The sequence below is a fragment of the Hemitrygon akajei genome, chromosome 27 (assembly GCF_048418815.1).
Source record: "Hemitrygon akajei chromosome 27, sHemAka1.3, whole genome shotgun sequence".
NCBI lineage: Eukaryota > Metazoa > Chordata > Chondrichthyes > Myliobatiformes > Dasyatidae > Hemitrygon > Hemitrygon akajei.
In genome coordinates this window covers 30,463,188-30,486,005 of record NC_133150.1, presented here as the reverse complement: position 1 = coordinate 30,486,005, position 22,818 = coordinate 30,463,188, and the positions used below count along the sequence as shown (strand labels likewise).

The window sequence follows — 22,818 nt, the reverse complement described above, 5'->3', positions numbered from 1 at the left end:
ACTCTACAAACATATACGTCTTTGAAATGCGGAAGGAAACCAGAGCATCTGGAGGAAACTGATGCAGTAATAGGGAGAACACAAACTCCTCTCAGACAGCAGCGGAGAGTGCCGAATAAATTAATTATCTTTCACTCAAAAATAATGTAGAAATATAAGGTCCATGTCAACTCACCCTTCCTAAAGCCTCTCAATTTCAAACTCTGTAACAATAAAACAGTAGATCAGTTTTTGCTTACACAGTTTGTAGTTAATTAAGTTCTGACAGAAAGAGCAGAGTTAGCTTCTCACAGACAGAACCAGACAGCGATGAGAAAAGAATAATTTTCAATATATTAGCACAGTCTTCAGTCAGTCAAGGAGAAGGAAACTTATTGATGTGGACCTCAGACCTGGCACAAAGCAGCAATCCCTGTCCATTTATATGCTTCTAAGACCTGAACTACTAATAGCTTCTGGAAGGATACTGTTTCCACAAAAGTCTTCCAAATTCAGTAGCAGCATCAGTGAACCATCTCCCAGGCCAGACATTCCAAATTGCACCGGTTACTCTTTGGCCATACCTCATCATTTGTGTGCCCAACACCAGATTCCCACACACAGTTGTTCTCTTTGGAGCTCAAGGATCTTGCCTGGCAGACTGATGAAAAGGCAGATAGAGGGGCAGGGGGTTTCAGGGATGCAAAGGTCTGAAATAATGAAGGAAGTCAAAAAAAAATCCAGTGACCTTCAATGCAGAGATTCAGAGGGCATGCAGATTTGGAAATTTCAAGGAAATTGATGATGAAAGAGAAATGGCTTCAGTCAAAGTTAAAGTAAAATTTATTATCAAAGTATGTATATGTTACCATATACTACCTTGAGATTCATTTTCTTGTAGACATTTACAGGAAAAATAAAGAAATATAACAGAATTTACGAAAAACTATATATAAACTAGGTTGAGTTGGTGGTGAAGGCGGCAAATTCAACGTTAGCATTCATTTCAAGAGGACAAGAATATGAAAGCAAGGATGTAATGCTGAGGCTTTATAATGCACTGGCCAGACCACACGGAGTATTGAAAGCGATTCTTGGGCCCTTTATCTAAGATGTGCTGCCACTGGAGAGGGACCAGAAGTTGTTCACAAGAATGATTCTGGGAATGAAAGGGTTAACCCACGAGGAGCTTTTGATGGCTCTGGGCCTGTATTCGCTGGAGTTGAGAGGAATGGGGGAGGGGGGAAATCTCATTGAAACCTATCAAATGTTGAAAGGCCTCGATCAAGTGGATGTCGAGAGGATGTTTCTTATAGTCGGGAGATCCAGGACCAGAGGGCACAGCCTCAGAATAGAGAGACATCCATTTGGAACAAAGATGAGGAGAAATTTCTTTAGCCAGAGGGCAGTAAATCTGTGACTCAGGAGGCCAAGTCATTGGGTATATTTAAAGAAGTTCTTTATTAGGGTATCAAAGGTAATGAGAAGGCAGGAGAATGGAATTAAGAGGGCTAATAAATCAGCCCTGATGGGCCAAATGGCATAATTCTGCTCCCATGTCTTATTTACATATAAACACAAACTGAAAAACAAACAATATGTTCTATGACAAACTGTGCAAATAAAAAAAATACCGAGAATATGAGTTGCAGAGTCCCTGAAAATAAGTCTGTAGATTATAGAATCAGTTCAGAATTGTGGTGAGTGAAGTTATCCACACTGGTTCAGGAGCCTGATGGTTGTAGGCTAATAGCTGGTCCTGAACCTGGTCATATTGGTCTTAAGCTCCAGTACTTCCTGCCTGATGATTCTAGTGAGAAGTTAGCACTCCTTGTAAATGTGCCCCATGGTGAGAGGGCTTTGCCTGTGATGGAGTTATTGGGCTGTATCCATCACTTTCTGTAGACTTTTCCATTCCTGGGCATTGGTTTTCCATACGTGGGCATGCTGCAACAAGTTAGGATAGTGTTTTGCTGGGAGTTATGTAATTGGAAAGAAATTAGGGTGGACAGGAGAGGAGAGGCCACATTCTGGAATGAAAGCCATGGTTAGATTTCAGTGGGAGGGAAGTGTGGTGGAAGCTATGCAGTTTCCATATTGAGGCTTGAGTACTTAACAGACAACAGAGTCAAACAAGGTGATTAAAAACAGCTGGAGGTAGAGGTAGTGATAAAATAAGATTTTTCCCCTCAACTCAATTTGCTCTTCAGAATGGGAAGTTGAATATGGATCAATCCCAGTGGAAGTACAAACCAAATGTTTAAATAAAACAAGATTTTCTTTACAAAGCCCTTTCAAACCCATGCTAGATATATAGCAAAGCCTTTATTTCCCATCATAGCTTCTGTTCCCATATTGGTAGATCTAGAAATAGGCACAGAAAAACTGTCTTCACTGTCCCATCAAACATAGCTCTGTTCTCCCTTACAGCAAACGATCTCTCACAGGTCAGCCGATCATCTGACTGTAAGATTTGAGCTGGACAGTGATGACATTATCCAAGTAACAAATAGGTTTGGTTCTTGCTCTGTTCATTGGAAGCACACTTCTCAGTGAATTCCAGAAAAAAAAATTCAGCCCCCTTATGTACATATAAAAGTGATACAACTTCTGTTTTAAGTGACCACAGAAGACTTCTGAAATATGGGATGAATTTCAAATTGAATGAATTGCTCAATCAGGTTATCAGATATCCACTACTAAATTAGTCAGATTCTCCCTTGCACTTGCAAAAAAAAAAAACAGGTATAAGACACAGCAATTCCAATATAACAATGAAAAAAGGCCCAGATTTGCCCTCATAAATCCACTAGTCTGATACCTTACTCCGCGTCTTCACATTAGTGGATTCCGTGAAGTGGTCTGCCTGGGTGTGGCCACTCCACTCTAAAGATGTCCCAACTTTCAAAGAGGCCGGAGGAACGGGCGCTGGCTCTACATCAGAGGAGAATAAAATGTGAACTGATTCAATTTGTATCCTGCGTGTAGAACACCAACATTGGATTGATGAGGATCGCTGGATGGCGGTGTGTGTTTATTGTAGGTTTCTGATGTGGTGGGAGAAGACAACATTTTCTGAAGTTATTGTTCCTGGATAGGGCAAGTTCTGGGTACTTTCTCAGTTAGATGAGAAGTCCAATTATTTCTGAACTTAACTGGTTCACAATTTGGTTTTGTAAGGCTCAGAAATTCTAAACAGTTCTTCCCATTCAGAGTTGTGACCTGGATTGTCAGGAGAGATCACAAGTCCTATTAGCAGAATTCTCCATACAGGCCAGTAATACTCTAGTTGAGAGGAACAGGACAGATCTACTTAACATGACCCTTGGGATCCCCTTACAATCACCATTAGAAAAGACAATTGACGAAGGGTGGAAATGGCTAGTACGAGAGGACATAATTTTAAGGTGACTGGAGGAAATTATAGGGTGGACGTCAGAGATAGTTTTATTTATACAGAGTGTTAGCACTGCCAGAAGTGGTGGTAGAAGCAGATACATTGGGAGATTTACGAAACTCAGATAGGAGAGAAGAAAAAATGGAGGGCTATGTGGAAGGGAAATTTTAGATTGATCTTGGAGTAGGTTAAAAGTTTGGCACAACATCATGGACTGAAGAGCCTGTACTGTGCTGTACTTTTCTATGTACATTGTTCTATGCACTTACCAGGAGTTTCTGGCAAAATGTAGGATTCCGGAGTTCTCTCTGGCAGAGGAGGGGGAGTTTCTTCATCAGAATCTATGAAATAGAAACAAAGCAGCGAATTTATTTTGTTACCCAAGCACATCCTCAAAAAATAACTTGAAGTCTATAAACTGCACAGATCAAATAAGTCTGTACTAACATCTTACTAAGGAAGGTTGTTGACTGTTGCAAGCTGAGCACCAGGATAGGTAACCCTGCTCCTTAGAAGAGTTATAGTATTGAACTTTCCTACTTTGGAGAGGCAATATAGTGAATATCACAAATGACCTGACTTGGTCTAACCAAGCAGAGTCCACTGCCAAGAAGGCCCACCAGCGCCTTTACTTCCTGAGAAAGCTGAAGAAGTTTGGCCTGTCCCCTAAAACCCTCACTAATTTTTATAGATGCACTGTAGAAAGCATTCTTCTAGGGTGCATCACAACCTGGTACGGAAGTTATCCTGTCCAAGACCAGAAGAAGCTGCAGAAGATCGTGAACATAGCCCAGCACATCACACTAAGCAGTCTTCCATCCTTGGACTCACTTTACACCGCACGCTCTCGGTGCAGTGCTGCCAGGATAATCAAGGACCGACCCACCCAGCCAAAACACTTTTTGTCCCTCTTCCCTCCAGGAGAAGGTTCAGGAGCTTGAAGATTCGTACGGCTAGGTTTGGGAACAGCTTCTTTCCAACTGTGATAAGACTGCTGAACGGATCCTGACCCGGACCTGGGCCGTACCTTCCAAATATCTGGACCTGACTTGCACTACCGTACTTTCCCTTTTCTATTTTCTAATTATGATTTATAGTTTAAATTTTTATTATATTTACTTCGATTTGTACTTCAGGGAGTGCGAAGCACAGAATCAAATATCGCTGTGATGATTGTACGCTCTAGTATCAATTGCTTGGTGACAATAAAGAAGAATCTTGAAACACGGTTCAAACAAGTCCCATCACACCCACGAATACATTGTCACTGTCACTGCAGTTGGGCACTGTGGTAAGTTTAGACAGAATATATATTCTGCTGTGTGCATGAAGCAGTGATACAGAGATTGTAAGAAAAAGGATTTCAATTAAGTATTGTGGGGTGAACTCACTGTGGTAATACAACGTAGCAGCCAATTTGGGTATAATAAACTCCCACATAAAGTAACGTGATTATGATTGGATCATCTCTTTAACTTGTTATTTCTACCAGTGGGAGAGTCCCAAACAATGGTAAATAATTACAAGCTAAGGGACCAGTGACACAATGCCAAGTTGCATAGAAAGCTCTTCTGGCTTGAGATGGTGAATCTTCAGAAATCTCTACCCCTGAGTACAGCATATGGAGCACTGGAGGTATTTAAAGAGGTAGAGAGGTTTCTGAAAGATTGGGGGAGGGGGGCATGGTAGCGCAGCAGTTAGCACAATTGTTGTACAGTACCAGCAGTCACCAGAGTTTGATTCCTGCTGCTGTCCATTTGCCCGGTGCCTGCACAGTTTTCTTCCTGTTGCTCCGGTTTTCTCCCATATTCCCAAGCCGTACAGTTTGGGTTAAGGTTAATGAGTTTTGGGCATGCTTTATTAGTGCTGGTAGTGTGGTGACACCTGGCGGTTGCCCCAACACCATCCTCGGACCTGATCGTTGACAAATAATGACACATTTCACTGTACTTATTGATGTTTTGGTGTACATATGGAAAATCAAATTGAGGCCTGGGGTAGATCAGCCAAGCTGGATGGAAACACATGACAGTTTAGAGGGGTGAGGAGACCTACTTCTGCTTGTATTTTAGACCACACGACCATAAGATATTGGAGCAGAATTAGACCATTTGGCCCATTGAATCTGTTCCACCATTCCATGACAGCTGATTTTCTTGTGTTCGTGGTTGCGGAATAAATACTGACTAGACAATATTTACACCGAATAATGTTATGTTTTGATTTAAACCTAGCAGAGGGCAGAAGAGATCATAAACCAGCTCCTCTGATAGTATAGCTGTCCATTAACTCAACTGAGTCAAAGGAAAGTATAGCATAGAAACAGGTCCTTTGGTCTGATCTGTGCTGAATGATTTAAATTGCCTAGTCCCATTGACCTGCAGCCAGACGATAGTCCTCCATAACCCTCCAATCCATGTACCTATCCAAACTCCCCTTTAACGTTGAACTTGAGCTTGCATGCACCACTTACTCTGGCAGCTCATTCCACAGTCTCACGACCCTCTCATGTTCCACTTAAATTTTTCACCTTTCACACTTAATTCATGACCTCCAGTTGTAGTCGCACCCAAGTTCAGTGGAAAGAGCCTGCCTGCATTTACCCCATCTATACACCTCATAATTTTGTAGATCTCTATCAAATCATCCCTCATCTTCGACATTTCAAGGAACAAAGTCCTATTTCAATATTTTCTTACAATTCAGATCCTCCAGTCCCAACAACATCCTTGTAAATTTTCTCTGTACTCCTTCAACCCTATTTACATCTTTCCAACTTAGACCTCACCAATGTCTTATACAACTTCAAAATAACATTCCATCTCCTGTACTCGGTACTTTGATTTATGGAGGCCAATGTGCCAGAAGCTTTCTTTACAACCCTATCTACCTGTGATACCACTTTCAATGAATTATGGACCAGTATTCCCAGATCCCTTTGTTCTACTGCACTCCTCAGTGCCTTATGTTCACTGTGTAAGAGCTACCTTGGTTGGTCAACCAAAGTGCAACCCACTACATGGGTGACGACGGATCTCCATATCAACTCTGCCCTGGCTTGCATCCTGGAGAAGCCACTCCCAGTGACTACCAGAGGCACAGTACCCATGATTGACCACGACTGACGGAGGCCACACGCACTGATGTCAGGCTCACAGGCCTATAATTTCCTAGTTTATTTTTAGAGCCGTTCTTGAACTGGAATAACGTTGCCTATCCTCCAATCCACCAGTACCTGACCTGTTGCTAGGGATGTTTTAAACATCTTTGCTAGGGTCCCTACGATTTCTGCACTTGCCTCCCACAGGGTCCAATGGAACACTTGTCAGTCCCTGGGGATTTATCCACCCTATATTTCACCAAAACAGCAAACTCCTCCTCTTGTGATCTGTATAGGGTCTGTGACCTCACTGCTGTTTTATCTCACTTCTCTAGACTCTATGTCTATCTCTCGAGTAAATGCAGATGCAAAAATAACATTTTACGATCTCCCCCATCTCTTTTGGCTGCATGCATAGATGACCACTCTGATCTTCCAGAGGTCCAATTTTATCCCTGGCTATCATTTTGCCCTTAACATAACTGTAGACTCTCAGGATTCTTCTTCAGCTTGTCTGCCAGGGCAACCTCATGCCTTCTTTCAGTCCTCCTGATTTCTTTAAGTGTTCTCTTGCATTTCTTATACTCCATAAGTACCTCATTTGTTCCTACTTGCCTATACTTGTGATGCACTTCCTTTGTTTTTCTTAACCAGGGCCTCAAATCTCCTGAAAACCAAGATTCCCCAAACCTGTTATCTTTACCATTTATTCTGGCAGGCACATACAAGCTTTGTATTCTCAAAATTTCACTTTTGAAGGCCTCACACTTACCAAGCGCACCTTTGCCAGAAAACAGCCTGAACTAATCCACACTTTCCATATCTTTTCTAATACCATCAATATTGGCCTTGCTCCAATTTTGAATCTCAACCTGATGACCAGACCTATGTTTTTCCAAATTTACTCTGAAATTAATGGCATTATGGTCACTAAATGCAAAGGGTTCCCCTACACAAACTTCTGTCACCTGCTTTATCTCATTCCCTGATTGGAGATCAAGTATCGCACACTCTCTTGTTGGGACTGATTATGGAAACTTTCCTGAACAAATCTGACTAACTCTATTCCATCTAGTCCTTTTACAGTATGGGAGTCCCAGTCAATGTGTGGAAAGTCAAAATCACCTACTATAACAACCTTCTATCTCTTGCAATAGTTTGCGATCTCTGTACAAATTTGTTCCTCTAAATCCCACAGACTGTTGGGTGGTCTATAATTTAGTGCCATTAAGGTGGTTCTACCTTTCTTATTCCTCAGTTTCACCCATTAAGTCTCACTAGATGAGTTCTCCAGTCTTTCTTGACTGAGCACTACTGTGAAATTTTCCCTGACTAATAACGCCACACCTCCCCCTTTAATCCTTCCCACTCTGTTGTGTCTAAAACAACACAACCCCAGAATATTGTGCTGCCTTTCCTACCCCTCCTGAAACCATTCCATTAATGGCTATAATATAATTCCATGTGTTGATCCATGCCCTGAGTTCATTTGCCTTTCCTACAATACTTATTGCATTGGAATATAGCTCAGAACATTAGTTGGACCATCCTGAACTTTTTGATTCCTGACTTTGTCTGAGGGCTTAATGACATCTGTCTCCATGACCTCTCCACTATCTGTTCTGGCACTCTCGTTCCCATCTACCTGCGACTCTAGTTTAAACCCTGTCATTCACTTCCCACTAGGATATTAGTCACCCTCTAGTTCAGTGCAAACCATCTCTTCTGTACAGGTCCCACCTTCCCAAAAGAGAGACAAACGATCCAAAAATCTGATACCAGTTCCTTCACCATCTGTTAAATTGTATGATGTTCCTATTTCTGGCCTCTCTAGCATGTGACATGGGTAGCAATCCCAAGATCACAAGCCTGGAAGTCATTTTCTTTAACTTAGCACTCAACTCCCTGAACTCTCTTTGCAGAACCTCATCACTCTTCCCATCCATATCATTGGTACCTACATGGACCACAATCTCTAGCTGCTCACCCTTCCACTGAAGAATGCTGAGGACTTGATCCAAGATGTTCTGGACCCTGGCACCAGTGAAGCAACATGCTATCTGGGAATGTTGTTCTCATCCACATACCTCATTTTTGTTCCCCTAACAAGTCCCCTATCACCACAGCTCGTCTCTTCTCTCCCTTTCCCTTCTGAGCCACAGAGCTAGACAGTGCCAGAGACTTGATCGTTGTGACTTTCCTTTGCTACGTCATCCTCCCTAACAGTATCCAAAGTGGTATACCTGTCGTTGAGGGGATGGTCACAGGTGTACTCTGCACGTTAACCCTTTTTCCCTTCCTGACTGTCACCCAGTTTCCTGTGTCCTACACCTTGGGTGTAACTACCTCTCTATATGTCCCACCTATCACCCTCTCAGCCTCCCAACCAATCCAGTGTAGATCTAATTCCATCTCCAACTCCTTAATGTGGAGTGTTAGAAGTTCCAGCTGGATGCACTTCTTGCAGGTGAAGTCATCTTCTCACTCAAGCCACTCCTCGCTGAAGTCTTGAGGAGCTTAAGTCTCAAATAACCACTCTAACACTGTCCAGTCCAATCATGGCCACTCCACTTACTATTTGTTCTTTCCAATCAATCCTGATTGCTGATTAGCCGCTCTTCAATCCGAGGTCCAACTGAAGGCTGAAATAGGGCTAAGGCATTGAATGAAATCCTATGTTTGTAGTTTCTGTGGGGAGCGTGTAGTAAAACTTAATTCCAGACAATCATCAGTTCACTTCTTATTGGGCATTTACAGTATCTTCTTGGAACAACTTGCTTTGTTGTCCAAGTGGGTTCAGGTTGGTGGGTTTGAGACTAACAGATGGGATTGAATATGTAAAGAGTACAATGCAGGTATCTAAACTTATTTTCTACTCTGTCACCAATTTCACAGAGGAAATTAGCGATGATAAAATAGCAGATACAACCTACAGGGACCTTCACAAAGAATTGACTGCTGCACTATCAGGATAGAGAGGGTAAGACTAATTTATACAAGCCAGCACACAAAAAGTTTGATGTAATTCCCCATCCATCCATTCCATTAACCACATTACCACAAAAATGGAGAGCACCCTCCTTACCAGATATGTTCCTTCCATTCAGCTACATTTCAGAACCCTGTTCCTCCAACTTTATCACATTGAGTTGGTACAAATAATTAGTTTGTCATGTAACTTCAGAATGAAGTTACGACTCAACCACACTGAGCCAGTTTCATGGACCATTCAGGAATCTGATGGCAGAGAAAAAGCTGTCCCTAAAACATCAAGTGTATGTCTTCAGGCTTCTGTACTGCCTCACCAATGGTGGTAATGACAAGAGGGTATGTCCTGGCTCATGAGGGTCTTTAATGATGGGTGTTGCCTTCTTGAGGCACCACCTTTTGAGGATGTCCTCGATGGCAGGGAGGTTTGTGCCCATGATGGAGCTGTCTGAGTCTAACACCCTCTGCAGCTTCTTTTTCAATCCTGTGCATCGGAGCCTCCATACCAGGCAATGATGCAAAGAGTCAGAATACTCTCCACTGTGCATCTGTAGAAATTTGCTCATCTTAGGTGACAACACTACCTCACTATTCCTCTTTTGTACTATTGATTAATTTATCTATCAATCTATTATTGTAACTTACTGTAATAGTTTTATGTACTGCTGCCTCAGAACAACAAATTTCACGACATATTGTACGTCAGTAATAATAAATCTGATTCTGATTCCGGACTCCTTTCCTACAGTATTTCTGATAGGCTTCATGGTCACATTCTCAACATCAGACTTTACAATACTGCAATTGCCTTGCGTACTTACCATTTTCTTTCACAACTTGTGATTCAGCAAGGCTACGACGATTCCACCCTTCCTCCATGAGCTGGGCACCAAAGGGTTCAAAGTAACTTGCGCAGGATGGCAACTCACTATACTCGTTCTCAGACCTGTACTTGTTCGACACCAAACTGTCCAAGTGTTGGCAGATTAAATCTGGACAGGAGAACGTGCTGTCCTCCGCTGCCAAGCCAGGTGGTGAAAAATAAGGATCTTCGGTGGAATAGGTACTAGGGAAAATGTCCTGGGAACTAAGGTGCATGAAGGATTGGCTCCTGGTGTTTTTAAGAACATTGGTATTGTCTTCTTGAGCAGCTTCCCAATGACAGGGACTCCTCTTTTTTCCAACTGGCAGTAAGCTATTGCATTTGGTTGAGGGAGAATCATTAGAAAGGATACTCAGCAATTCTAAAGAACCCAAGTGGTTTTGTTCTTTGGTTTCCAGTGATGCATTTGGTTCATTGGGATCCTGACTGGTGATGCTAAATGGATTTGATTTGGCCCTGGTTAAGTATGACTTGCTTGCAGACTCCGTTGTGTGATGAGGCAGTTGTTCCAAGTTCTGGGATAATATACCCCATGATGTCCTTTCAGTGGTCCAGTCAAAACCCAGGCTCATCTGACTCTCTGGCCCTCTCTCAAGAGGGCATCCTACAACACACGAAGGAGGGTCCTGAATGTGTTGAAAAATATCTTCACATTTACTGGAGCTACTGTTCAAGTCTGATATTAATCCATGAGATTGGCTATGTCTAATAGGGAAGAATCCTGATTGATCCTCTGATAGCAAGTCCAGTGCCGTGAATTGTGAAATTTCCTCTTTTGATGACCTGCAAAGATAAGCGTATGCAGTTAAGTAAATATCCTGGGTATTTAGTCAACTGTAACAAAGCAGCTTCTAAATTACTTTATCGAGCTTTTATCCTTTCACTGAACTATTGTGAAAATTTGTAGTAAATCTAATGTTTTTTTTCCTGTCAATTGAAAAAATTCAAAAGCATAATAAATTCAAAAGCATGGTTAAACTGCAAACTCAGAAGTGACTTGAGTTGTCATCATCATCATGTGCTGTGTCGTTGACCATGATCGTTCCTGGCAAATTTTTCTACAGAAGTGGTTTGCCATTGCCCTCTTCTGGGGCAGTGTCTTTACGGGTGACCCCAGCCATTATCAATACTCTTCAGAGATTGTCTGCCTGGCGTCAGTGGTCACATGACCAGAACTTGTGACATGCACCAACTACTCATATGACCATCCATCACCTCCTCCCATGGCTTCACGTGACCCTGATCGGGGGCTAAGCAGGTGCTACACCTTGCTCAAGGGTGACCTGCAGGCAGCTGGAGGGAAGGAGTACCTTACACCTCCTTTGGTAGAGACACATCTCCAACCCACCAGCAAATTATTTAGTTGTACCTCACTGAAATTATTCTCAAGACAATTGAATATCTTTGTCTAGCAAAGGGTTAAGTGATTTAAGTTGCTCTGAAAACACTGAAGATATAAACTAAACTCACTGCAGAAAGTCCATCTTTTCAAGCCTGAATATTCTTTTTCAAAGATGACATGTTATTCGCTAACTTCATTGAAAATAAAGTTAATGAATATTTATTGTCAATTATCCTTCAGCTTTTAATTATTGAAGATTGTTCTAGATACTGTGTCTCTCTGACTCTGTTCATTCCAATGCAAAAGGCACAAGAGAACTCGGTGGGCAAAACAGCATTAAAGGAAGGAAATGGAGGGTCGCCATTTTGGGCCAAAACCCTTCATTTGAACTGGAAAGGAAAGGGTAGATGTCCAATACAAAGATGTGGATGGAGGGGGTGGAGCAAGGTGATAAGTAGAACCAGGTGAGGGGGTAGGGGGTGATAGGATGGGAAAGATGTCAGAAGATGGGAGATAATAGGTAGGAGCAAAGGTGTGGTGATGGTGATGAAATATAATAGGAGAGGACAGTGGAGTGTGGAATAAAGGGAGGGAGGTGGGGGGGATGAGCTGATGGGAGCTGTGTGTGGGCAATGGGCTGATGAAGAGAGACAGAGAGAGGGTGAGGGAGTGGAATGGCAGGGAAATAGAGGATGTTTGGATCAGGAGAAAAGAGATCAAAAGAAAAAACAAAAGGAAAACTGGAGAAAATCCATACCCTCATCTAACTATCACCTCCCCCCAACCTGGTTCCAACTATCACCTGTGAGTTCTTACATAAGAACATAAGAAATAGGAGCAGGAGTCGGCCATCTGGCTTATCAAGCCTGCTCCACCATTCAATAAGATCAAGGCTGATCTGGCCATGGACTCATCTCCACCTACCTGCCTTTTCCCCATAACCCTTAATTACTCTATTATGCAAAAATCTATCCAACCTTAACTTAAATATATTTACTGAGGTAGCCTCCACTGCTTCATGGGGCAGAAAATTCTAGATTCATCACCCTCTGGAAAAAGCAGTTCCTCCTCATCTCCATCCTAAATCTACTCCCCCAAATCTTGAGGCTATGTCCACCCCTCAAGATTGTTCCAGCCCTTACCTCCACCTTTAAATACTGACCATCTTCCCCTTTCTTTTTAGTCCAGACTAAGGGTCTTGACCCAAAATATTCACTCTCCAGAGATGCTGCCCGACTCACTGAGTTCCTCCAGCTCCTGTTGTGTTGCTCCAGAAACCAGCACTTGCAATCTCTTTTCTCTCCAATCTTCCTTTCCCGCTCCTTACTTCCCTTTCAGTATCTGATCTGACATTGCACTCATCCAGTATAATTTACACTGTCTCATTCAGAATCTAGTGTTTATTAATAGTTCTTGAAAATGACTGATTATGGACTGGTGTCTACTCAGTTTACAAATGCCTCGAGGTGGCGACAGGCTTTTATCCTGCAAACACGAGGAAATCTGCAGATGCTGGAAATTCAAACAACAACACACACAAAATGCTGGTGGAACACAGCAGGCCAGGCAGCATCTATAAGGAGAAGCACTGTCGACGTTTCAGGCTGAGACCCTTTGTCAGGACTAACTGAAAGGAAAGATCGTAAGAGATCCTGTTCAACACCACCTGAATTGAACTGAATTCAGCTCAGTGTCTGGATTCATCCCCACTAGGAAGCTCCCATCAATCTATGCTTACCAGAGCTGAATGTGAAGTGTGCTGTATGTAGTTTTGTAGATAGATAGATAGATAGATAGATAGATAGATAGATAGATAGATACTTTATTCATCCCCATGGGGAAATTCAACTTTTTTTTCCAATGTCCCATACACTTGTTGTAGCAAAACTAATTACATACAATACTTAACTCAGTAAAAAATATGATATGCATCTAAATCACTATCTCAAAAAGCATTAATAATAGCTTTTAAAAAAAGTTCTTAAGTCCTGGCGGTAGAATTGTAAAGCCTAATGGCATTGGGGAGTATTGACCTCTTCATCCTGTCTGAGGAGCATTGCATCGATAGTAACCTGTCACTGAAACTGCTTCTCTGTCTCTGGATGGTGCTATGTAGAGGATGTTCAGAGTTATCCATAATTGACCGTAGCCTACTCAGCGCCCTTCGCTCAGCTACCGATGTTAAACTCTCCAGTACTTTGCCCACGACAGAGCCCGCCTTCCTTACCAGCTTATTAAGACGTGAGGCGTCCCTCTTCTTAATGTTTCCTCCCCAACACGCCACCACAAAGAAGAGGGCGCTCTCCACAACTGACCTATAGAACATCTTCAGCATCTCACTACAGACATTGAATGACGCCAACCTTCTTAGGAAGTACATTCGACTCTGTGCCTTCCTGCACAAGGCATCTGTGTTGGCAGTCCAGTCAAGCTTCTCGTCTAACTGTACTCCCAGATACTTGTAGGTCTTAACCTGCTCCACATGTTCTCCATTAATGATCACTGGCTCCATATGAGGCCTAGATCTCCTAAAGTCCACCACCATCTCCTTGGTCTTGGTGATATTGAGACGCAGGTAGTTTGAGTTGCACCATATCACAAAGTCCTGTATCAGTTTCCTATACTCCTCCTCCTGTCCATTCCTGACACACCCCACTATGGCCATGTCATCAGCGAACTTCTGCACATGGCAGGACTCCGAGTTATATTGGAAGTCTGATGTGTACAGGGTGAACAGGACCGGAGAGAGTACGGTTCCCTGCGGCGCCCCTGTGCTGCTGACCACCGTGTCAGACCTACAGTCTCCCAACCGCACATACTGAGGTCTATCTGTCAAGTAGATGCAGTAAATTCTAATTGTACTGGTCTACAGGAACTTCAAAACAAGCATCTGTACTTTATTGTAGCGCCAGCGACTAACGTGCTTGTGTATTATCAGAATTAAGTCACTGATATATGTTATAAAATTTATTGGTTTGCAGCAGCAGTACAGTGCAAGACAATAAAAATTACTATGGGTGCTATATGACTTAAACACAATAGTTTTTCTTTGAAATACCTCTTTTTCCACAAATATAAAACACATACATTTTCAGTCTGTTAAAGTAGGTTTCTAACATGTTGAAGCTTCAACTTTGTTTGGATTTCGGGCAGAATAGTTAATACTGGATTTGAAGAGTGTGAGATCTCTTGATTCAACTCATTGACTTCCGTCTCCTTATCACTTGCTGACCCCAATCCACTGCTGGGAAAAATAAACCAAGATTCCACTTTTCTTGTTTCGTGCTCCAATCACTTTGTGAGCCTTTCTGGTTCACCAAATGATTGGAGCAAGAATATCTCTGACTGGAGCAGAAGATTTCTGACCTTCCCTCCATCTTTTACTGAACAACACTTCGGACTGCAGATTTGTCCAATCTCCCAATATCTGTGTTCTGAGCATCACACTGAATCATCGGTCTCAATTCTCATGTTCTCATTTTGTCTGAATTGTTTTTCTCTGTCTCTTCCAAATGATTAATGATTTTCTTTGAAATGTACCTCTCCACACTCTCTTCCAAATTAGGTTGTACCAAGTTCAAGTTGTTCAAAGTCTAAAATGGATTAGCTAATCTGGTTGAGTGAATCATAGAGTAAATTATAGTGTTAAAAGACTTTTAAACAGGTTAGATAATCAATGAATCATTGTCAAAGCGGAACTATCATGGAAAGTTCCTTCAAAATGTGAACGAAACTTTCCATTACATTGGTGGGTATATGATGGTATTGGAGAAAGTAATGAATACTTGTTACCAATACATCTCATGAATCACTAAACCAAATATCTGTTAGCTGTTTGTCCACTGTTTGATACCATCAACAACCTTATCAGCTCTGGCGATCTCCCATCCACTGCCACCAACCTCATAGTTCCCACACCCCGCACTTCCCATTTCTACCTCCTACCCAAGATCCACAAATCTGCCTGTCCAGGTAGACCTATTGTCTCAGCTTGCTCCTACCCCACCGAACTCATTTCTGCATACCTTGACACTGTTTTATCCCCCCTTGTTCAATCTCTTCCCACCTATGTTCGTGACACTTCTCACGCTTTGAATTTTTTCAATGATTTTAAGTTCCCTGGCCCCCACCGCCTTATTTTCACCATGGACGTCCAGTCCCTATATACCTCCATCCCCCACCGAGATGGTCTCAAAGCTCTTCGCTTCTTTTTGGATTCCAGACCTAACTAATAACCATCACTCTCCTCCGTTTAGCGGAATTAGTTCTTACTCTCAGTAATTTCTCCTTTGGTTCCTCCCACTTCCTCCAAACCAAGGGTGGAACGTTTCGGGCTGAAACGTCGTCACTACCTCCTCCCATAGATGCTGTCTGGCCTGCTGAGTTCTGCCAGCATTTTGTGTTTTTACAGACTGTCACAGCTACCTGGACTATTCCTCTTCCCACCCTGTCTCTTGCAAAAATGCTATCCCCTTCTCACAATTCCTCCGTCTCTGCTGCATCTGCTCTCAGGATGAGGCTTTTCATTCCAGGACGAAGGAGATGTCTTCCTTTTTTTAAACAAAGGGGCTTCCCTTCTTCCACCATCAACTCTGCTCTCAAACGCAACTCTCCCATTTCCCGCACATCTGCCCTCACCCCATCCGCCCGCCACCCCTCTCAGGATAGGGTTCCCCTTGTCCTCACCTACCACCCCACCAGCCTCCAGGTCCAATGTATAATTCTCCGTAACTTCCGCCACCTCCAACGGGATCCCACTACCAAGCACATCTTTCTCTCCCCCCTCTTTCTGCTTTCCGCAGGGATCGCTCCCTACGTGACTCCCTTGTCCACTCGTTTCCCCCCCCCCCCCCCCCCATCCCTTCCCACCGATCTCCCTCCTGGCACTGATCCTTGTAAGCGGAACAAGTGCTACACCTGCCCTTACACTTCCTCCCTCACCACCATTCAGGGCCCCAGACAGTCCTTCCAGGTGAGGCGACACTTCACCTGTGAGTCGGCTGGTGTGGTATACTGCATCCGGTGCTCCCGGTGTGGCCTTTTATATATTGGTGAGACCCGACGCAGACTGGGAGACCGTTTTTCTGAACACCTACGCTCGGTCTGCCAGAGAAAGCAGGATCTCTCAGTGGCCACACATTTTAATTCCACGTCCCATTCCCATTCTGATATGTCTATCCATGGCCTCCTCTACTGTCAAAATGAAGCCACACTCAGGTTGGAGGAACAACACCTTATATACTGGCTGTGTAGCCTCCAACCTGATGGCATGAACATTGACTTCTCTAACTTCCTTTAATGCCCCTCCTCCCCTTCTTACCCCATCCCTGACATATTTAGTTGTTCATTTTTTTCCTCTCTCTCTCTCTGCCCATCACTCTGCCTGTTCTCCATCTCCCTCTGGTGCTTCCCCCCACTTTCTTTCTCCCGAGGCCGCTGGTCCCATGACCCTTTCCCTTCTCCAGCTCTGTATCACTTTTCTAGCTCTTAGCTTCATCCCACCCCCTCCGGTCTTCTATCATTTCGCATTTCCCCTTCCCCCCACTACTTTCAAATCTCTTAGTATCTTTCCTTTCAGTTAGTCCTGACGAAGGGTCTCGGCCCGAAACGTTGACAGTGCTTCTCCTTATAGATGCTGCCTGGCCTGCTGTGTTCCACCAGCATTTTGTGTGTGTTGTTTGATACCAGCTGTTTGGATTTATTACAAAAACCCATCTCAATCTCTTTTTTTTTTATATGTTTTTCTGTCAGACACAATCACATAATTCCCTCTTCAACTCAAATAATAAAAGCCTAGATAGAGTGGACATGGAGAGGATGTTTCCAATAGTGGGGAAGTCTAGGGCCAGAGGGCACTGTCGAGGAATTCAAGGACATCCCTTTTGAACAGAGTTGAGGAAGAATTTCTTTAGCCAGAGTGTGCTGAACCGGTGGAATTCATTATTACAGACGGTGGTGGAGGCCAAGTCATTAGTTATGCTTAAAGTGGAGGTTGATAAGTTCTTGATTATTAAGAGTGTTGAAGATTACGGGGAGAAGGCAGAAGGGTGGGGTTGAGAGGGATGATAAAACAGCCATGATGGAATGGTGGAGTAGACTTAATGGGCTGAATGGCCCAATTCTGCTCCTGTGTATTATGTTGTACATCAACAAGGACTAGAAAGTTACTACTGTTCTGACAAAATATTAAATTGATCCCTTCAGGTGCAATTTCAGGTAACCCACTCCCCCCATGTTCCTTATTACCCAGCAAACAGTGGGAGTTTCTGCTAGTGGGAGAATCTTGAACAAGCAGAAATGGCTATAAAGATTAGGGGACTGTCATGTAAAAATGAAGATACATAGGAACTTCTTGAAAGTGTGGCAAATCTCTTGAATTCTCTGCCCTGGAGAACTGTGGAAGCTCCAGCTTTGGGAATACTTAAAAGAGGGGGAAAAAACAGCAAATTAGTGGCAATATTGAACTGGAACATAGGAGAAGTTGAGAGTTCAGCGTATCATTCCAGGGAATTTTCATTCTTAAACTTACATTAGGAACTACAGGTTAGATGAATGTACTTCAGTAATATGTCCCCTGATCCAGTTACAAATGCTACCTCACTCTGTGGCAAAGACTGCATTGCCAGTGACTGCATTGAATGGTTGAAATCCTCACAGAATGGACTGGAGATATTTGTGATATCTCAAAGTAACACATTCAGAATGCTGGAGAAAAACCCAGCAGATCAGGCAGCATCTACAGAAAGGGATTAAACAGTCGACATTTCAGCCCAAAACCCTTCATCGGCATCTTGCGTGTATTACTCTGGATTTCCAGCATCTGCAGAATCTCTCGTTTTGTAATATCTCAAGAGATTTTCTTTTGCCTCTGATGGGCAATGTTCACGCAGCAATGGAGCAAGTGGTATTGAAGGTTTCCCCTAATGGTCACTGACAATGCAAGCTATGCCACAAGAGTGGGGGTGACAGATAACATATTACTGAAGCACATACATAGAACACACGGGACATCACTGAAAGTCAAGCATTTTTTGAGGATAGTACATGCTAACTTGCAGATATACAACTGAGAGAGAATCCCCTCTCCAAATACCCAGTGGGTCTGTGACCATACACAGTACATTCTACAGGTTAGTGAATAGTTTGCAGCAGTTTTCAAAATGCCTCCATTCTACAACAATTTGCAATTATTTGCCCCCTAAAGGCGCAATAAGGGTAAAATAACTGCAAAGACTAAAGACCGAGAAGGACTGTTTACTGACGATCAGTTTGAAAACCCACACATAGGTAGATTAGCAGTGAGAGGCACGCAGTGGTATGAGATGACCTGGAAAACATAATTCTATTACTTGCTCTGCTCAGGAAGAGCAATACCGGACTCAGAGCAGGTCTGAAGATCTCTATTGATTGTCCCTATGCTACTTGTGATCACCATCCTTATGGGTCTGTGCTCACCACTATTAGAAAATAATCATCAGCAAAAATCTGCAAGCACATTTTCTATTTTTCATTTCCATTTCTGACTACGCCACAGCAGCGTAGCAGTTAGCGCGATGCTATTACTGCTCGGGCGTCGGAGTTTGAAGTTCAATTCTGACACCATCTGTAAGGGGTCTGTACGTCTTCACCGTGGAATACGTGGCTTTTCTCTGGGCCCTCCGGTTTCCGCCCACGGTCCAAAGATGCACCGTAGTAGGTTAATTGGTCATTGTAAATTGACCCGTGATTAGGCTAGGGTTAAATCGTGTTTGTTGGGTAGTGCTGGAAAGGCTGGAATGACCTACTTCTCACTGTATGTCTCACTATCTAACTAAATGGTGATCGAATGGTACAGTTTGTAGAACCATTGCCTCAAGACACTAGCGATCCAGGTTCAATTCTGACTGCTGCCTGTGTGGAGTTTCCACGTTCTCTTTATGACCACGCTGGTTTCCTTTAGGATGTCAGGCTTCCTCCCACATTCCAGGGATTAGTAGCATAAAGGGCCATTGTGAACTGCACTGGAGGTGCAGGTCAGTGGCAGAATCTGGGAGCAGTTTAAGGGAATGTGGGGGCGGTACTGTGGGTTTAGTGTCGTTTGGTGCTCAGTGGTTGGCAGAGACTTGAAGGACTTCAGAGCCTGTTTCCACGATGTATGATTCTCTGCTCATTCTCTCCCCACAGAAGCTATCTGACCTGCTGAGTATTTTCAGTACCTTCTGTTTCTGTGCAAGCCCTGCAGTGTCTGGACAGAGGAAAGGCAGGTGAGGAAGGTCACACGAAAGTGCCTGTTACTTTTGTGTATCCGCTAAGAACTAAGGTGTTTTTGTGCAGTGTTGCCATGGTGGAAGACTGCGACCTGAAGTGGAGGAGAGCATTTGCCTTGGAGAAACAACTTGAACCAGAATTAAAATACATAAAGTGCTGGAGGAATTCAGGAAGTCGGGCAGCATCTATGGAGAGAAATAAACAGTCAACGTTTCAAGCTGAGCTATTTCATCAGGACTTAGAAGATCACAGAGTGTCTTGTGATCTTGAACCATAAGATACAGCTTTAGATTCCACTTGAAATGCTGAGCAGGACAAGCGACATCTGCAGAGGGAGGAACCAAGGGGTCATTTCAGTTTAGTGAGAAATGCTAACTATTTCTGTCTCTACAGAGCTCTTTGCCTTGCTGTGGATATCCAGCAATTCCTGTTATTATTCAAGCTTCCAGCATCTGCAGAATATTTTCTTTTGGATTTAGCCTACTGGTATGAACAGACACCATCTGGACAGTTGGCAGAGTGACAGACTGTGACAGAATGGCAGTGCTGTTTTCCAGTGAAGAGACAGCTGCCTAGAGCTCTCTGCAGCTACTGCCAATTTGCTGGCATGGAGTCTGGACTGAATTTATTGGAGAAGAGATTACTGTGGTGCTGCCACTCTACCTGCCTTTTAAAAGTAGTATCTCCACCCTGCCACTGGGTGGCGGTGTGGAGCTATATATCTACCAAAGGAGGTGCAAGGTGCTCCGTCCCTCTGCTAGTCTGCAGATCACTCTTGGGCAAGGTGTAGCACCTGATTATCCACCAACCACCCCCCCTACCCCCGCCGGATCAAGGTCACGTGAGCCATGGGAGCAGGTGGTGGATGATCGTATCACAAGTCCTGGTTATACGACCACTGATGCCAGACAGACAATCTCTGAAGTGCGTTGTCACCCATCCTGGAAAGACACTGCCCAGAAGAAGGCAATGGCAAAGCACTTCTGTAGAAAAAATTGCCAAGAACAATCATAGCCACAAGACCATGGTCACTTACATCACTCAACCTGGCACATAACAATGATGAAGGAGATCCAGAGCCACAGTGACACGGATCTGAGTTCCACGGCAGCAAGCTGAGCCTACACTGCAGGAGCTAGACAAAAGAGGAAGAAATAAGCTTATTCCCCTTTCCTTTCCAGTGCTGACGAAGGGTCTCAGCCTGAAATCTTGACTATTTCTTCCTCTCCACAGATGCTTCCTGACCGGCTCAGTTCCTCCAGCATTTTGTGTGTGTTGCTCTGGATTTCCAGCATCTGGAGAATCTCTTGTGTTTATGATAAGCTAGACATGCGGACGTTTCATTTTAAGCTATAATGAAAGCTGAGGTAGCAGCCACTGAGTGTTGCATTGACCCTGAGTGGAAATGTCCATCTTTTCTATGATGGGATCTGCAAACTCTTCCGAAGTGCCCTCTGCAGAAGGTTGATGCAAGACTCAAGAAGGTGGCAGGATATGCCTTCTTCACATTACCACCATCAGGAGGGGGTACAGGAGCCAGAAGATACACACTCAATGTCTTAAAAATGGCTTCTTCCCTTCTGCCATCAGATTTCTGAGTGGGACATGAACCCATGAAGACTACTTCACTGTTTTGATCTCTTTTTGCACTATTTATTTATTTTTAAATATACTTCTTACTGTTACAGTAATTTTTATGTATTGCACTGTACTGTTATCACAGAACAACATGTTTAATATCATGCACTCAGTGGCCACTTTATTAGGTACACCTGCTTAATAATGCAGATATCTAATCAGCCAATCATATGGCAGCAACTTAGTGCATAAAAGCATGCCGACATGGTCAAGAGGTTCAGTTGTTCTGACCTTTGAATGATTGGTGGTGCCAGACCAGGATGGTTTGAGTATCTCAGAAACTACTGATCTCCTGAGATTTTCACACACAACAATCTCTAGAGTTTACAGAGAACGGTGTTGAAAACAAAAAAAAACATCCAGTGAGCAGGAGTTCTGTGGGCGATAATGAGAGGTCAGAGAAGAATGGTCAGACTGGATCAGGGTGTCGGGAAGGTGGCAGTAACTCAAATAACAACAGCAGCAGAAGACCACTTCAGGTTCCAATCCTGTACCTAATAAAATGGCCACTGAGTCTATGTCAGTCATAATAAACTTGATCCTGATTCTGTTCAAGCTCCTTCAAATTGGAAAATTGCCTCTGACAGCTTTGCTAATACTGCACACCGATTAACAAGAGAAGCTTTGTAACCCCGCCTGTGGGCAGGAGGCACCTCTGCTTCCTTTGCTTTTTCAATCTTGTTTCATCTTTGAAATCTGACTTCACATGGCTGGTGAAGCTATAGAGCAAAAAGCAATATTTTGCATGTGTATGCTTAAAGCAGATTACTTGCGTCAGATGTGGCATCACCATGATCCCTCTTTCACGGCTGTGGTTTGGGCAATGAGTTCGATTTAAGGCCTACTCCTAATGACTACAGCCACACACTGGAGAAAGTTATTTTCCATTTGTGCAAAAGGTACCTATGTGTGACATGAATCAAAGTCAGAGTGATTCCAAGTAATTGAGTCACAGAAACAGGCCCTTGGGCCCACCTAGTCCAAGCCAAACTATTATTCTGCCTGTTCCCATCGACCTGCACCTGAACCATAAGCCCTCCATACCCCTCCCAACTATGTATACCTATCCAAATTTCTCTCAAATTGTTGATATCAAACCCACATTCACCACTTCTGCTGCCTGCTTGTTCCACATTCTCAGAACCCACTGAGTGAAGAGGTTCTTTTTAAACATTTCACCTTTCACTCTTAACTAGACCTCTAGTTCTAGTCCCACCCAACCTCAGTGGAAAAAGCCTGCTTGA

The 22,818-nt window shown here is 43.4% G+C and overlaps 1 protein-coding gene across 2 annotated transcripts in view; it reads right to left on the bottom strand.

The window, feature by feature from the left end:
• The window catches only part of LOC140717222 (tyrosine-protein phosphatase non-receptor type 22-like), a 114,945-nt gene that overhangs the window by 18,460 nt on the left and 73,667 nt on the right, over positions 1 to 22,818 (bottom strand). For both annotated transcript variants that reach the window (XM_073030549.1, XM_073030550.1), the window contains 4 exons: positions 10,286 to 11,130; positions 3,646 to 3,717; positions 2,801 to 2,913; positions 176 to 203 (listed from right to left, as the gene is read on the bottom strand). In XM_073030549.1, the coding sequence (XP_072886650.1) occupies positions 176 to 203; positions 2,801 to 2,913; positions 3,646 to 3,717; positions 10,286 to 11,130 (1,058 nt within the window). The remainder of the gene's footprint in view (positions 1 to 175; positions 204 to 2,800; positions 2,914 to 3,645; positions 3,718 to 10,285; positions 11,131 to 22,818) is intronic.